The 17,254-nt window shown below is 43.3% G+C and overlaps 1 protein-coding gene across 10 annotated transcripts in view; it reads right to left on the bottom strand.

Moving 5' to 3' along the window:
- Positions 1-17,254, bottom strand: part of NR3C1 (nuclear receptor subfamily 3 group C member 1) — a 117,888-nt gene that overhangs the window by 13,709 nt on the left and 86,925 nt on the right. For 9 of the 10 annotated variants that reach the window (XM_047729175.1, XM_047729173.1, XM_047729174.1 and 6 more), the window contains 4 exons: positions 13,676-13,842; positions 8,089-8,205; positions 3,835-4,113; positions 2,706-2,850 (listed from right to left, as the gene is read on the bottom strand). In XM_047729175.1, coding sequence (XP_047585131.1) covers positions 2,706-2,850; positions 3,835-4,113; positions 8,089-8,205; positions 13,676-13,842 — 708 coding nt within the window. The remainder of the gene's footprint in view (positions 1-2,705; positions 2,851-3,834; positions 4,114-8,088; positions 8,206-13,675; positions 13,843-17,254) is intronic. The other variant, XM_047729176.1, reaches the window with a different exon arrangement.

Raw genomic sequence — 17,254 nt, forward strand, 5'->3', positions numbered from 1 at the left:
AGAGAAACACCAGTGTTTGAGTTAGTCACCCCCGAAAAGTACACTTGTTTGTTTTATTTTACACAACTATGAACTTCCAAAGGAAAATCTAACTTATGCTATTAATGCTAATTCCCTATAGGTGAGAACTGGAAAAGTAAACTTGTTCCTGGATCCACAGGATCTAAGTTTACGCTGGAGAAATTAGTTTTCCGCTGTACATGCCATACATCGTTTTACTTACTTACTTACTTTACTTACGTTTTACTTACTTTACTTTACTTACTTTATTTACTTCATTTCTGCAGGAATAAATTCTAAACACTTCTCACCAGTTGCTCATTTAAACCAAGGTTTGATGACAGCCTTTGAATCTGGTCGTTGTCTGGTCCAGTGTAAGCCAGATGGCCCAGGAAGCTTGTCTGGCTCGATCCCTGCTACTCTGTACCAGGCTTACTAGGAATGTGAGGAGTACGTGCTGTTCCCTCTAATGCATTCTCCATCGTGTTATCCTGTTTGAAATCCTCCACTGGCTGCTTCTTGCTCCTGGAACACAATCTCAATTCTGTTTCCTGGCCTACAAGCTTCTGCTTGATCCACTTCTCTCAGCTCGTACCTTTGCTCTGGTTTCATCTGCCTGCAGCCTCCCACCTTCCCCACGGCTTGTCCTTCTGTACTGTTTGGTTCTCAGGTCCCTAGAGAGTTCTTCTGTGGTCCCCAAATCTAAACTAGCCTGCACCCCATCCTCCCACACTCCCCCCCAGTCACACTATCGTAATCACGGCTCTCCAAAATAATTTCGGTTATTTATTCCATTTCCCCTTTGGAATGTTAGCAGGGCCCTCATCTATTGTGCTCACCATTCCAGCGCAAGCTCCTAAAATAGTGTCTGGCACTTGGTAAGGACTCAGGTATCACCGAGAGAACATGAGAGGATACTGTGCTGGAAAAGAAGTATCACCAGCAGAGAAAGAACAGCACCTTTAACTCGGGATTCAGTTCAGCCAGGGCAGCTGGCTTGCCTGACAGCAGAACGGTGAGATTTCTGCTGTGGGTAGTTTGTACCGATCCTGCCAGGTAGGCGGCCTTAGCTTGACCTAGTAGCAGTAAAAGCTGTGCTCTGAATCTAGAATTCCCCCAGTGCTCGCCACTTCTTTCATAATGCCTAAGAACGTCTGTAACACTCTCTGGGCTAGTATCCTCCAATCTCTACTAAAACACCTAACATAATGTGAGCTTGCCGCAGGGGAAGGCAGACCCTTCCATTTAACACTGCTCCAACAGATGCTTTTCTAGAACTTCTACCCATTGTTTTGGGGCCTAGCACACTCAAAAGAGTATCTCTGTAGGCTGTCCTCCTTGTTCCCTGCTATGCCTTTCTCTTTCCTCCAAACATCCCGTTTGTTGACTGATATAAATTTCCATGCTCTTTGCCATTCTGGATGTTATTAAGGTTGTCACTCCTAATTTTAATAGCGCATCCAGGTCTAAACACAAACTGTTCAGAATGGATGGACTCAAATAGGCTGCAGTGGGACTATTCTAATAACGGGATTTAAGGTTTCATTGGTTCTTTGGACCTCTGGTCAAAAGCACCCTGGTGCTCCCAATTAAATCTTCGTTTCTTACTCTGCTCTGACCATGGGTATGTGTGTGAGAGGGTGAGAACTCCTTGGTTTCATTCTCGTAAAGGAGGTAAGTTGTAGGCACAGAAAATAAGAAAGAAACCTGATAAGAGCTAGGGATATAAAGCAGAGAGGTCTTTTAAGGTGCTGAGTTGAGAGGCTTGACAAACAGATCATCTGAGTGGGAATGCTGCATCCATGAAAGAGAACAGTGAGGGAGAAAAAGAGGCCAGGTTCTGGGAAGCCAGAACCCATGCTGAGTATGCACCCGGTGAGCAGGGCGGAGACAGCAAGGACATCTGTGTGTTGGGGAGGTATGTGATGGGATCAAACTGTATTTTTGGAAGAAAAAAAATTGTCAGCATGATGGAGGGCACATTGGAGGCAGAAAACTAGTCAGGAAACAACTGCAGTGAGGTGAGGGGAAGGGACGCCTCAAACACTTCACAGATGGAAGCAGAGGCTGTGCAGACACAAGAAGAGCTCATTTAGAAAACCTGAAAATTGGATTGGTTCTCTCCCAATTAAAAAAACCGTCCAAGTCATAAACACTGAGTAGGGCTTGCCGTGCAGTGAGGATCCTTTTGTCTCTGTGTCTGTCCCTCCTATCTTGTCAGCCAAGATATCCTCATCTGTAGTTGTTCCTGTTCAAGGTGGTATCAACTGACCCCAGAGTTGACCCCAACTGCATTAAAAAGTACCCTCCAGGGGTAGCTGGTGGTTCAGTATGTTAAGCATCTGACTCTTGATATTGGCTCAGGTCATTATCTCTCATGATCCCAGGGTCCTTGGATGGAGTCCTGCGGTGGGCTCTGCGCTAGGCAGGGAGTCTGCTTGAGATGCTCTCTCCCCCTCTTCCTGACCCTCCCCTTGCTCACTAACCTCTAAAATGGGTAAATAAATCTTAAAAAAAAAAAAATACCCTTCAATCTATCCTGGGACAGTACATAATAATGCCCCATGTCCACCTGGCCTGCCATTAAACATTGACAACTATTTCAAGCTTGCCCAGCTTCAGGAGCCCTGACAGAATTGATTCAGTCCTGAATGACCACATCCGTCAGCTGGTTAAAAACACACGGAAAATGACAAATAACTTACTCATTAATAATCAGATCAGGAGCAAAACACAGCATGTTTCCACTTGATTGTCTATATGATCTCCAGCCAAGGGCAAATGCCATGAGGAACATCCATGAATACTGCAGTAGGGTCATTTGGTCATCCAGGTGTAAGTTCCTGAATCCTGAATTAAGAGAAGTAAAGGGATGAGGAAACACTCTAGTCTCCAAAGAGAGTATCAGCTCTCTGGAAACTACCACAGACCAGATCGGGCTTTAGCCTTGTTTGGGGGGGACCCCTGACAGACAGAGGAAGTGAAGCACCGAGGGACATAGGTCTCCTCTGTCATCTGATACGTTCAGATCCAAGCACCTGCAAATACTTTTTAATAGCATGTAATGTAATAAAACTTACTGTCACTTTCCCCCTATTTAAGCAAATAGAGTCCTCACTTGGTACATTACTCAGTTAATGAATTTAGTTTCAAAAATGTCCCCTGAGAGTTACACCTCTTTCCCTCTTAACAGAGTAGGATGATAGGAGGTCGGAGTACTTCATTCTTGCTCTGCCTCTTCTATCAAAATGAACATAAGCTTGTCAAAGCTCCTGCAGCCATCAAGTCTGGGCTGATAATGACGTGGACCCCTGCTGTTCCACATCAAGTTCCAACAGGGGGACTTCACTTTCATATGATCTTAAAAATGAGATTAGTTCAGATTTAGTTCAACCTGTATCGCTTTATCTAATTACGAGGTTAGTACATCCTGACAGTGTCACCACACCTGATTTTTGCCAGTTTTACCCCGAGTTTTAAAAGTGATACACCGAAGGAAAACAAATGGGGGTTCTGAGAAGTATCTACGTGTGCTCCTGCCCTAGATTTGGGTATAAAAGGAATTCTTAAGTCCCGAGACTCTAGTTCTGACAGGACCTTGTCCAGCCTCAAATCACTCCACTCTGAGCAACAATTTGAAAAGCAGGAAGCAACGTTCACATTTTATTATAAACTCTCCACTCCCATGCTTTCTGGGCTCTGCCCCGGTCGGGCCCCAGAACTGAGGAGGAAAAAACAGGGCAGGTCGTGCGACTCGGAGGACAGAGCCAGAGTGCCTCGGCTAAGGACAAGGCACAGTTCTGTACCTTTGATGAGTCCCCTTCCGCCTCTTACCTGGTATCGCCTTGGCCCATTTCACTGCTGCAATCACTTGCCGCCCACCTAACATGTTGAGTGTGGTCATGATCCGCCATGTCGTATCTGGGATAGAGCTGTCATATCCTGCGTATAACACCTCAGGTTCGATGACCTCCAGCAGGGACACCAGGGTAGGGGTGAGCTGTGGTAATGTTGCAGGAACTATTGTTTTGTTAGCAGGATTTTCCGAAGTTTCTTGTGATGCTCCTGGAGTGGCCTGCTGAATTCCTTTTATCTTTTTCTTTGTTTTTCGAGCTGTGGGTGTTTAAAAAAAAAAAAAAATGTATATATATATATATATATATATATATATATATATATATACACACACACACATACATACATACACATACACACACAGACACAGAAGTGAGTTCTAATCAGAAGGTCTGAGTGGCAGAGTTTCTTCAGGAAGTATTTTAATTTCTGAAAACTATTTAGCAATGATAAAGTGACACAGAAGAAGAGAAGGCAAAAAGTCAAGAGGAGCCATGTGTATATAAATCCAGGTAATTCTTCATTGATTATCCTTTATATAAAATTAAGTGTCTTCCAATATTACATTAAAGCAATGTAAAACAAAGCACTGCTAGAGATTCTAGCAAGAATTAATTTGTCTCACTTTCCCTCCAAAGTTGGAATTTTCACTGGTTTAATAAGGCAGTACTTTCACTAGCATTTGAAAGAAAGAATCCAAGCTTGTAATAGCAGACTAGAAACTGGGGCTTAGGCTTAACCTAACCTGAGGTAATAAGGAAGAGAGCTATACTACTGATAACCTTGCACAGAGTCCCCTTCTTCTCAAGGAAGTATTACAATGATTTAGCAGATCCCATGCCCGAAGCAGCAACTTCAATAGCAGAAATGTCCAGTTTTTATGTTTACATGAGGGATAGTACTTGGGTCTAGAAACATTTGGGGAGATAAAGAAAAACTTTATATTCCTTCATAAATTATTAGTGGGAAATTTCTGTTTAAAGAGATTTATATTGATGATTCCATAAACCTAAATTAGCATCCTTTTTCATATTACGTACAAAGTAAAGCTATCTTCTAACTCTTAGTATGGAACGGCATAAGCAAATTGCAATACAGCATAATCAAATTGCAATACAGATTCATACTCTTTTTTTTTTTTTTTAAAGATTTTATTTATTTATTTGTCAGAGAGAGGGAGAGAGAGCGAGCACAGGCAGACAGAATGGCAGGCAGAGGCAGAGGGAGAAGCAGGCTCCCTGCTGAGCAAGGAGCCCGACGTGGGACTCGATCCCAGGATGCTGGGATCATGACCTGAGCCGAAGGCAGCTGCTTAACCAACTGAGCCACCCAGGCGTCCCCAGATTCATACTCTTAAAGTTACAAATGAGAATGTTTCTTTTTAACTCCATATGATGCTGAAGGCAACACAAAGAACTTTTAAATAAGCGCTCAGAGGTCCAAGGAAGGGCAATGAACAGAATTTATAGGAAAGAAGAAATGTATCCACATCACTTATCAGGGATACAACCCATTTTGGTAGGACAAAAGTAAATACTCATCACTTTTAAAAATAATTTTTAGAGTCTTTGTCCTTAAAATGACAGAATGGTCCCATTATTTTGTACTATGTTGACTAGGATAGTGAGATAGTGAAGAATTCTCATGTAACATTTCAAAACACAAAAAAGGATCATGACAGAGCTATTTTTATTTTATCATGCTCTACTGAAAACACAGTATGGTGTGGTAGTAACAAGCATAACTCTGAAGCCAACATATCTGAATTTAAATCCTGGCTCTGTCATGCAATTGGTGGGATCCCCTAGTTATTGCCTGGGCCTTAATTTCCCTCTTCTGTCCAGTGAAGGTAATACTGGTACTTCACTCAGAGGGTGGCTGAGAATTAGATCAACTAAAATATGTACAAGGCTCAGGACAGTTGGTGGCTCCCATTAAGTGCTACAGACCTATCATCACCTCCAGTGGTGGCAGAATACGGCTTTAGAGTATCTTGAAGGTAGGCAGCACAGCGGGAGGTAGGGGTGATCAACTTTAGAATAGGAGGTGCTGCTACACCTAACATCAGGCAGCACTTTGAACACTAAAGGTACATTTCAAAATCATGGCAAGTGTTTTGTTAAGAAGGTAAAAGAACAGGCATGTCCCAAATCAGTGCCCTGAAACAGTACTAGAAAGACCTCAGTTCACCGCACCTTAACACTTACATTCCACATGAGAACAGGGGAAAGGATAGTGACAGGCCAGTGGATTTTCAAAAATCTGTATTTAGTATAGAATTAATTTCTTACACAATTTATCTTTAGCCCTAAGATCAAAATACTTACTAGAGCCAGAATGTGTACTAATAAATTTTCACAGAACTTAAGAAGTTGTTAACTGAATTAGTTGAGCAACCAATTTTTTTGTTTGTTTTGTTTTTAAGATTTTATTTATTTATTTGACAGAGAAAGTGAGAGAGCACAGGCAGGGGGAGCAGTAGAGGGAGAGGGAGCTCGATGCGGGCTTGATCCCAGGATCCTCATGACCTGAGCTGAAGGCAGATGATTAACCATCTGTGCCACCCAGGAGCCCCAGCAATCACTATTTTTAAGCACTTGACTAAGATTTTTACTTGATATCAAGTTCCTGACTCCTTGGAGCGTAGAGATTGTCAGCATCTGATTTCTATAGAAGTGTTGAGTCTATGATAGTTCCCTTCCATTCTTAATAAAAAGAAATCTTATTTAGTTTCAAAACTTAGCTTAAAAATATTAGGTATGTGGTACCTGGGTGGCTCAGTCATTAGGCATCTGCCTTCAGCTCAGGCCATGATCCCAGGGTTCTGGGATCAAGCCCCGCATCGGGCTCCCTGCTCAGTGGGGAGTCTGCTTCTCCCTCTCCCACTGCCCCTGCTTGTGTTCCCTCTCTCGCTGTGTCTCTCTGTGTCAAATAAATAAATAAAATCTTAAAAAAATATATTATGATATATGTCAAAAACCTCCCTACATTTAAGTTCCACATGACTCTTTATAGCAAAAAAAAAGCTGTAATTTGGAAAAGATTACACTACACCCTAAAATGAAGTAAAACATTGAGGATTACCCTTAAAACATATCTGTACTTAGTTGCCAGGTATGTGAAACATTGAGAAAGGCTGCCTTAAAATAAATCTGGAGAATTACTTGGTATGGGGGCAACAGCATCAAAATATACCACTTCTGATACTGAGGTCTGGAGGACCTCTAGGGTTGTCCTGCCAGTTTCTCTAGGCAAGATGAATCTTTCTAAAGTTTAAATCTGATGATGTCTCTGCCATTACTTAGTCATTTTTACCTAACTCCTCCTCAGTTCTCTTAGATTTCAAACTCAATGTTGCTTCTGCCAAGGGAGCCTTCCCAGCTTTCCAGGACAGAATGAGGTGCCCCTCCTTGTGCTCCTGGGGCTCTGGCCCCTTCTGCAGTGTGCCATGCCTTTTGGGGACAGACTCTGCAACCCCGGTAGACCATATCCTCCTTCCCTGCAGGCACTGTCGACTCAGTGCCCATCCCTGGCCTGCCTCCTTGGGGCTTCTGGGGAAGGAAAGTGCTACTACCCCAAGTACGAAGGCTGTGAGTCCCTTCAGCACCACTGCTATCATCCTGGACCTCGCATTCTCAACTACAGCAGAATTCCAAACTCCTTTCATAGCAATGTTAATTATACAACTTGTTACAGAAACAGGGATATGAAACCCAAGAGTCCTAACTACTTTCAGGCTTCTTCTCTACACGGAAAGCAAACCCAAACCTATCCCAGCACCTCCTTGAGGAGTTACTTCCCCGGGCAGATTTATCATCCATCTGCATCTCTCCAGCTGTAGAGCCAAGTACAAGGTGAATGAGAGGAAAACGGACAGATAAATACAACCGACAGAGGAACGTTTTCAACTCTAGGGAAGACTTTTGAGGCTGCAGAAAGGGAGGAGGAAAAGCTTGTTGTGAACTCACTGTTAGCTAGTTGACTTTCTTAGTATACGATCTGCCTCTAATGAAGGCTGTGGGTGCCATAAGAACTGGTGAAAAAACTTAAGCATACTATGAAATACTCACTAAAAAACTCCTAGTTTATAAAGCAGTCATATAAAGTTATGCTAGTCAAGCACATATATTGTAATGACTAAATTATTACTTTTGCTTACTTCTATTTTAAAAAGGAAAATAATACATTTTTTATATGCATGCAGAGGCCATTCCTTTCAGGCATTTACATTACCTTCCAAGTTCATTCCAGCTTGAAGACATTTTCGATAGCGGCATGCTGGACAGTTTTTTCTTCGAATCTTATCAATGATACAATCATTTCTTCCAGCACAAAGATAGTTGTGCTGTCCTAGAGGGAAAACAAAGGTGCTGTCAAAATTTCCCAGGTTTTAAAAGGTATTTTTACGGAGGGACTTGCTGCATTTCCCTTTTAGGTGGAACACAGCCTAGGACCCAGGCAGTGATTAAGAAAAGTACAGTGTCCTCACTTACACGGACCTTACAGAGCTGTGAGTTCAGCTTAAAAAAGTCTCCTTCTTATTCTGTCCAACAAATAATTGTAGTTCATGAAAGACACTGCAGCATATACGTAGAGAAAAGGGCACCAATGCTCAGTGTAGCCTCCGATATATTTTCCCAAACTGAACACCTCCATGATGGAGAAGCAGAACACTTGGCCACCCACCGCCCTCTTGGCCCTTCCTAGGCACCGCCCTCCAAAGCCACCTTGTTCCACATACAAGCGGAAACCTTCTCAAGCACAGTTTAACAGCCATGGAGGAAGTCTGTGAGCACTCCTTCATTATGACTTCTCACTTAATGCTAAGGAGGGTTAAAGAGGAAACTGCTTTCCAAATACTCTGAGTTGCACATGGAAAATGACTCTCATGCAGCATTAGGCCACCATGTGCAAATCCAGTGTGCTTGCCCTTCAGCTCTGTGACTGGAGCCACACTCCTTCTCGAAGGGGAAGCTGCCAGCAACTAGTTAGGGAAATCTCACTGCTGACCAGCTAACTAGTACATGGATCTCATGGATACCTGTTCATTCGTTCACATGCTTTGTACAGTGTGAGAATGTTTGAATTGACCACTGCCCCAAATATTACAACTGTTGCTGTCTAAAATCTTCCAGCACCTAGAATTTAATAATGTGCTAAGAGGCAGAAGTACAGTTTTCACCTGGCAAATAAAATGCCAGGAAAAGACAAAGTCTCTGTATCCTTGTACATTGTACCGTGCACATTCTTGTAGTTTTCTTTTAATCTGGTAATGGAATGTTGAAGGAAACTCTGAGGATCTGCAGGCCTGCCAGAAGCTCTGAAAGGAGCCTCCTGCACAAGACCCATGCAGCTACATGAACCCTGGACAACTGAGAGTCCGCAAACTTCACCCTAGAGGGGATGGGATTCAGAGTTCTCAAGAAGAAATCACCTTCAGAGGAAAGAGAAAAATTGCCATTACCAACTCACTAGGGTGGCTATACCTCATTCAGGTTTCTGGGTAAGGATCCTTCCTTCATAGGGCAGTCTAAGACTTGGATGGAAACATAGTCTTTTCACATCTTTAGGATAGGATAACTCACAATGCTATTAAGCATGTGTTTTGGGGACACAGTTCCCACTTGTGTGAGGAGTAGGCCACCAAGGTGACCAGTGGCGTACAGTTGAGCTTTGTTCCAGAGCTGCCTTCCAAGGCCAAACGTCTGTACCGGCTCTTTCCATTCCTTTCCACGTCATGTACGTTACGTGGCTTCTCTGGGTGACATGAAATGGAAGCACTAATCCAGCAATTCTAACCTCTTTAAAGCAAAAGGAGGAACAACGGATGCATCCATGGTTGGGGCAGTTAAAATATAAGGTTCCACCCCATAAGCATCTCCCCTTATCACTGTCCTACAGAATCTGAGCTATTTGATCACAGGGACCCTGTGCCCACAAAAGTTAAAATTAGTCCTTTCTGGTCATTAGTGTGAGGCTGGGCACATCTGTCTGTGTTTTAGCTATAAAAGGAGGAGTTTTACCTAGTGGGCACTATTTTATAAGACATGGGCATGCATCACTAATTGTCACTCCTGGTCAGTCTGTCTGATAAGACAGTGAGTCATCTTAGTTTGGAGTTCCTATGTCTTCTACCACTTTGTAAATTCCTCTTCTGCCTGATAGGAGATGTGAGGAGAAAAGAGTTCAAGACAGCTGGAATTTTTTTTTTTTTAACATTGTTCTGTTTGCACTCTATTTACTTTTATGGTTAATACCTAGTTTTGGCAAGTGATTCTGGTTTCTATTTATGGTTGGTGTGGTAGCCAGCCCCCAAGAGGGCCCCCAACAGTCTCTGCCTCCTTGTGTTCACACTCTTGTGTGACCAATAAAATATGGCCAAAGTCACAGGAAGTCACATCTGAGAACCAGTCCTAAGGGCATGATTGCCTCCATATTCAGCTCTCCTATGGATCGGTTGTTCTGGGAGAGGCCACCTGCTCTGCTGAGAGCAGCCCTAGCCAACTGCCACACACCAAGGACTGAAGCTCCCTGCCAAAAGCAGCGTTAACAGGCTTAGAAACGGGTGCTCGGGCTCCAGGCTGGATGACTGCACCCCCAACCTACAGTCTGAATATGACTTTATGAGGGGCCAGAACTGCCCTGCTACTTACCTCCTTCCAAATTCGTGACTCAAACTGCAGGACAGTCAGTGCCTGCTGTTTGAAGCCAATACTTCTTGGCCTCGTTTGTTACACAGCCGTAGATCACTAACACAGTAAGGATAGTAAACTACTTGTTTTTCAGTTTAAAAAAACCAGTGGTCCGAGAAGAAGGGCATATTCTGGGGGTGTCTACACTTGGTTTACTCTGTTTGAAACATCCAGGTCTTAAATGTGAACTCTGTAAGCGTGAGTCTGTTTCTTTACCTGCTCTCAAAAACTGTGTGGTGTGGTAGAATGTGCCCTCGTGAGGGCCGAGAAGCCCTTCATCTGAACTGCAGCTGTGTTTCCCGGCTCTGTGATCTCTGTAAACTTCATTACATTTTCTGAGCCCCTATTTCCCTATCTGCAAAGCTATCTTGCTGGGCTTCTGCAAGGGTTGAAGGCAGTTGTGGAGAAGGCTCTTACAAACAGCACCTGCACCTTGTGAGCACTCAATCAATGCCAGCTGGGAAATCACTCCCTTGTGACTGCTTTCATCTCTGTATCTAACCTGATTATATAAACTCTCAGAGGGTCAGTGTAGCTCGGAGGGTATTGTGCTAGGATACCAGCGCTGCCGCTTCCACTCTCAGCCTCACTTTCCTGGACTGTCAAATAGGATCACTGAGGCCTCTAAGAGTTCACAGAGCCCTTAATTCAATGGTGTGACAGTAAAACAGTGCTGGGTTCATGGTACACTGATGGTAGTGAATGCCTATCGCCATTATGACCCACTGACGAAGCTTACACGTACTTCTGTGCAAAGGGGACGTAGGACAAACGGACTTGGTGGGGGGCAGTAATCACTCAACTAGCACACATAGGAAGAAGGGAAGCTACCCGGAGTTTTATTCTGTATGCAGAAAAGCGACTCCCGGAATTCTGGGTTAAAAACTTCAAAATAGCCATTCAACCTAGATTAAGGATTTAGATAAGTAATAAGTAAGTTAAACTTGTGCAGATTTCTTAAAAACACCTGAATGTTTGGGTATTTACATTCTGCCATTCTGAGGGCGGGGTAACTGCTATTTCCAGCAGGTTCGGAAAATGGAGTGCCAAGTATGTTGCAGATCTTACTTCCTCTCTGTAGTTCTCTAAGAAAGTGCTCCAAAATATGTATCTGGGCTTTAAAACATTTCTATCAATTCTATAAAGAAAAAGTAAAACTGCTAAGAGTTATCAAAAGATTACAGAATTTTAGAACTGGAAGGGACGTGCGGGAAAATGAAAATCCAAATAGGATTTACTTAACAGAGTCCACAGTTAAACCTTTGCCTACTAATTACGTAATCGAGCCGTCAGACTTAAGCACTACCTATACATTTTGAAATGGTACAGCTAATATTCTATGAAATTTGTACGTAAAAGCAAGTATAAGAATTTAATTTTAGAGCAGGGGTGAAGCCCAGAGGGCATATGACCTGCAGTGGTATTTTACTGGGGACGAATATTTAGTGCTTTTTTCGTTTGTTTTTTTTACATTTTTTTTTAAAAGATTTTATTTATTTATTTGACAGAGAGAGATCACAAGTAGGCAGAGAGGCAAGCAGAGAGAGAGAGAGGAGAAAGCAGGCTCCCTGAAAAGCAGAGAGCCCGATGCGGGACTCGATCCCAGGACCCCGAGATCATGACCTAAGCCGAAGGCAGAGGCTTAACCCACCGAGCCACCCAGGCGCCCCTGTTTTTTTACACTTTTTAAAGGGCACTGGAAGCTTTTAGGTAAGCTTGCCCTCTCTAACATCAATGCCTGCCTTCCTTGCCTGCCTTCTCTTTGCCAGAATGAGACATACTTGGTCCCTATAAGCAATGTATATTTTAAAGAATTTTTCATTCTCCTCCATTTTAACTAAAATATTTTTTGAAATATCCATTTTTTTCTTCTTCTAAGGTTCCATAGTCTCATTCTGAATTTCACTTTCAGAAATCAACTAGTCAATACTACTGTAATATTATTACTGCTATCACTGCACGTACATCATGGAAATAACTCATAATTTGAAGTACTGAAGTAGGTACAGTGACAGGAACAGGCTTCACTCTCTTGGGTCTGTACTGGGTAACTGTAACAGGAGTGCTCGGTGCTCCGTGTGACCCCCTCCGTAGGACCAGGCCACCCCTGACCTGGGCAAAGCCTGCATCCCTGTGCTCTGTGTGGGGTAACGGGAGTAATTTTATAGTTGGCTCATGTATTACAAACTAATCCAAACAAAAGAAAATGACTCATCTGACTCTTAGGGTTATGCAAACAGAACTCTAGGCAAATAATAATATCCTTTTTATATTGTGAGTGGATAGATAATTACACTTCTTTAACAATTAATATAATCAGAGCTTTAGGTAATGCATTCAGGCCACAACTACCTTCAACCTGCTTTACAGGTAACTAGAGTACATGACTTTTTCCCAAGACAACTCACTGGGAATGAATTTCTCTTTCTTGAAGGAGCTGCTGTTATTGCCCTTGGCAGTTGGCTGAATCCATAACAAGGGTAAAGTTCATATTAATATAATATTCATATAGTGAAATCAGCTCTTCGGAAATACCTACTTTCTTGAACTCCTCAAGCAGTTTATCACTTGCTTCTCTGTATTTTAACCTCTGTACCTGGAAACTGTTCACTCATCCTTCACTTCAAGTAGACCATGACCACCCAGAGGACAGGGACCAGCTCTTAGGTGAAGTAAGATTTGTGGCTCAGTAGAAAAAAAAAATCCCATCCAGAGAATTTCTCCCTCATAGTTCTTACTGTCACTCATTTCTGTCATACTGGAATAGTTGCTGGTTTTAGAACCAACTACTTGCTGGGAGTTAAAGCCTATGATTCTCATACAATGAGCATGATGTTACCGCCGGAACCTGACACTGCCATTTCACACGACAGCCCTTTCTCACATTTACCTTCTGTTCTCTGACCAAACTCCCGCCCCTGAATTTATACTGTTCTATTTTATTCTAGTTCTGTTTGTGTTGCTTTTTAAAATCTCTTTCCCGCTGGAAGACCTAAGAGCCACCCCCACCCCATCTGCCTCTCCTGACGTCCAGCCTGAATGGGGTTCACATATAACAGAAACTGCAAAATCCACCTTGAGAGACAAGAACCCGATAGAGGAAAAATAAAACTCTTCAAAACACACACTACCTTCCACTGCTCTTTTGAAGAATACTTTGCAGCTTCCGCAAGTCAAGACCCCATAATGACACCCCGAGGCTTCGTCAGAGCACACAAGGCAGAGTTTGGGAGGTGGTCCCGTGGCCGCAGACGAGCTGGATGGAGGAGAGCTGACATCTGGTCTCATTCCGGGGCTAAAGAAGGAAGAAAGCAGGGGTTATGATTTAACTGTCACGGCTGTTAAATATCAAAATCCATTCCTCTTAACTCCTCACTCCCCAGTGAGCATGTCCACACTGAACTCTGGTGTCATGGACTAGCAGGCATTGTAATTGCCCATCTAAATATATTAAAAAATGCTGAATTCTTCTTTCAGACAAAATTTAGAGCGAGGTCATTTCTTTTAAGTATTCCCCAAAAAAGAATGGTGACAACAAGCTTCACTTAGAAACTGTACTTGTTAGTCACTGAGGGCTTCTTAGTATTCATCATCCCCTTGAGGACGGTGTCCTGTGTGTACGGTGTCACTCACCCTTTTCAAGTGTGCAGCTGATGAGTCTGGCTCCCTGGACCGCTTGCATCTACCACCGGGATCAAGACACAGGATGCATCCGTCCCTTCAGAAAGACGCTTCCTACCCCTTTAACTGCTTAGGACATTCATCTAATTTTTGATTTTTAAGATCTCGTACAGGCATCTTTCTAAATTCAGTCACGTCTCAGGACAGCTCTACCCCTGTCCTCCATGAGCCAGAGCTTTTTACAGTGCCTGAGTCTGGGCTGCCATCTCATTCCCGGGTCATCTGGGCTGACCCTACAGCTTATGAGGATGCAGAAGTGTGACTCCAGCCTTGCGTCTGGCTCGCGGCGAGAGAAGGAATGGGGGGCTTTCACAGGGAGACCCTTGTTCTGCCCTCCCCACTCACTGAAGGTGCAGCCTCGAGAAAAAGGAGAGGGGGAATCTGCTTCTCCCACCGCTCTCTTTTTTCCTTTTGTAAACTTCTCACCACACTGAGTGCTGTTCTAGTATTTGAATATCCTTTATTCCTCATGTTTTGGAGATTTTCTACGAGCCCAAAACTCCCCTTAATTCTCTCCACAAATGAAGCCCATGTGCCTGGCTGATCCTCTGTCTGTGGAAGAGGCTTCTGTGAAATGGACAGGGTTCCCGCCACCCCGCTTCTGGGAACAGGCCTCGGGGTTCCATGATGTGCTCTGAACACTGTCAGGAGTTTCTGGAGACTTCTCCATCACAGGGTACTGATTTCCCTGCTGGGTTTGGGAGAGTGCACGGAGCACATGCTGACGGCCTGCAGTGGGAGAGCATAACACGAATGGACTCTGCTGTAGGTCCCGTGTGAGCCGCCCTGGATGAATGGAAACTTGGGACTAATGCGGAGTGGCTGCTCTGGGCCAGACTTCGACAGAGAAGTAGGAAGGTCTTAGAGTAAGTGAACAGAGCAATGTGTTAGGGAAGCAAAAACTTCCTTGGCTGAAGTCCTGAAGATGCTCCTATTCCTGCTCAGCCCATCTCTGTCATCTGACAGCTATTTTTAGGGACCAACCAGTTGTTTATGGAAAAGGAGTGTAATATTTAAAGATTTGAAAGGTTGTTTCTGTAATGTTTCCTCAACCAAGTATATGTATTTGTATACATTATATACAAACACATATGTATATGTACTTAAAATTTTTTTTTTTTTAAATAGTGCTTTGTAGTAAAGGCATAGCTCAGTGACACTGCAGGCTCAGTTCCAGACCACAGACAGCAGTGAAGGGAGTATCTCAAGAAAGCAAGTCAAACGACTTTTTTGGTTTTCCAGTGCACACAGAAGTTACATTTTTACTTTTCTGTAGTCTATTAAGGTATGCAAGAGCTTTATGTCTACAAAAACAATGTATATACTTAATTTAAAAATACTCATTGCTAAAAAAATTCTAACCATCATCTGAGTTTTCCGCAAGTCATCATCACAGATCACCATAACAACTATAATAAAGAAAAATCTGAAAGAGAATTACCAAAATGTGATACACAAATAGATAATGAGCAAATGCTGTTGGGAAAATGGCACTGAAAGGCTTGCTTGACTTTGCATTTTTTAAAAACTGAAGCTTCTGGCAAACCCTAAATGCAGTAAGGCGGAGTGCTCTACAATGAGGTGTGCCTGTTCTTTGTAAAACACTTCAGTAATACAACCTCGTTGAGCCTCCCAGCAACCCTGTGGAAGGAAGACGTCACCTCGAGATGAGGCCACGCAGGAGGAGGAGAGTGAGCAGGGGGCCTGTTTGCAGTCAGACCGACATGCTTCACATCCCTGCCCTCCCACTGGAAAGCCTGTGTGACCTTGGGTTGGTGGCTACTGCTCTGAGTTGGTTTCCATGAATGGACTGGGAAGGACATCACCTGTGTGTGTATCTGTGAAAACAGGAGAATACACACAAAATCTAGCACACTGTCCCTGCATCAAGCAAATATTCCATAGATGGTCCTTCTTCTCTGTTTCAGAAAAACTGAAGATTTTATGAAAAAGCATTATGTAAGTATTATGTAAGTGGAAAGTAGTGTGAAGCCTGAAACCCAGGACGGTGTTCCCTAATTCTAGCTTATAAATTAGAGCGTATGCAAAATGGGCCATCGAGCCACGAATGACCGACAGCAACAGGGAAAGGGCAAAGGAAATGAGCAAGTGCACCGATGCATGTATAGCTAGCGATCTCTAAACCCAGGCAGCCTCCTGGCCTCCCATCGATCCTTCCACGCTACCTCCCATAAGCACAGGGCATGTGGAAAACTGCCAAGTGTACCACAGACATCATGGGAAGAAGTCCCGTTTTTGTCACACAGAAATGAAGATGAGGAGGGCCCGAAACGAACACCATTGGGAAACAAGGATGAGGACGACATGGTGCGCAACTCTAAGTGTGACCCTGCGATACCGCTGAAGGGCTCCAGTCCAACCAAAGGACTAGCATGACAAGCAAACCACGTGGAAGCACCATCATTTAATAGGGGTACATGGCAAATGCATGACAGAAAGAAATCAAAAACACGTAAGAATGCAAGTGTGTCTCACACCCCTTTGAATGGAAAAGCTAACATGCCCTGTGTCTTTGATCAGTGTGTGTCAATTTATACCATTTTGTAGTCTATTAAGGTGTGCAAGAGCTTTAGGTCCACAAAAACAATGTATATACTTAATTTAAAAATACTTCATTCCTATGACCCAGCAATTGCACTACTGGGTATATATCCTAAAGATACAAACATGGTGCTCTGAAGGGGCATGTGCACCCGAATGTTTATAGCAGCAATGTCCACAATAGTCAAACTATGGAAAGAACCTAGATGTCCATCAACAGATGAATGGATAAAGAAGATGTGGTATATATATACAATGGAATACTGTGCAGCCATCAAAAGAAATGAAATCTTGCCATTTGCGACGATGTGGATGGAACTAAAGGGTATTATGCTTAGTGAAATAAGTCAATTGAAGAAGGACAACTATCATATGATCTCCCTGATATGAGGAAGTGGAGATGCAATGTAGGGGGGCGTTGAGGGGTAGGAAAAGAAAAAATGAAAGAAGGTGGGATTGGGAGG

Source organism: Lutra lutra, chromosome 5 (genome assembly GCF_902655055.1).
Source record: "Lutra lutra chromosome 5, mLutLut1.2, whole genome shotgun sequence".
NCBI lineage: Eukaryota > Metazoa > Chordata > Mammalia > Carnivora > Mustelidae > Lutra > Lutra lutra.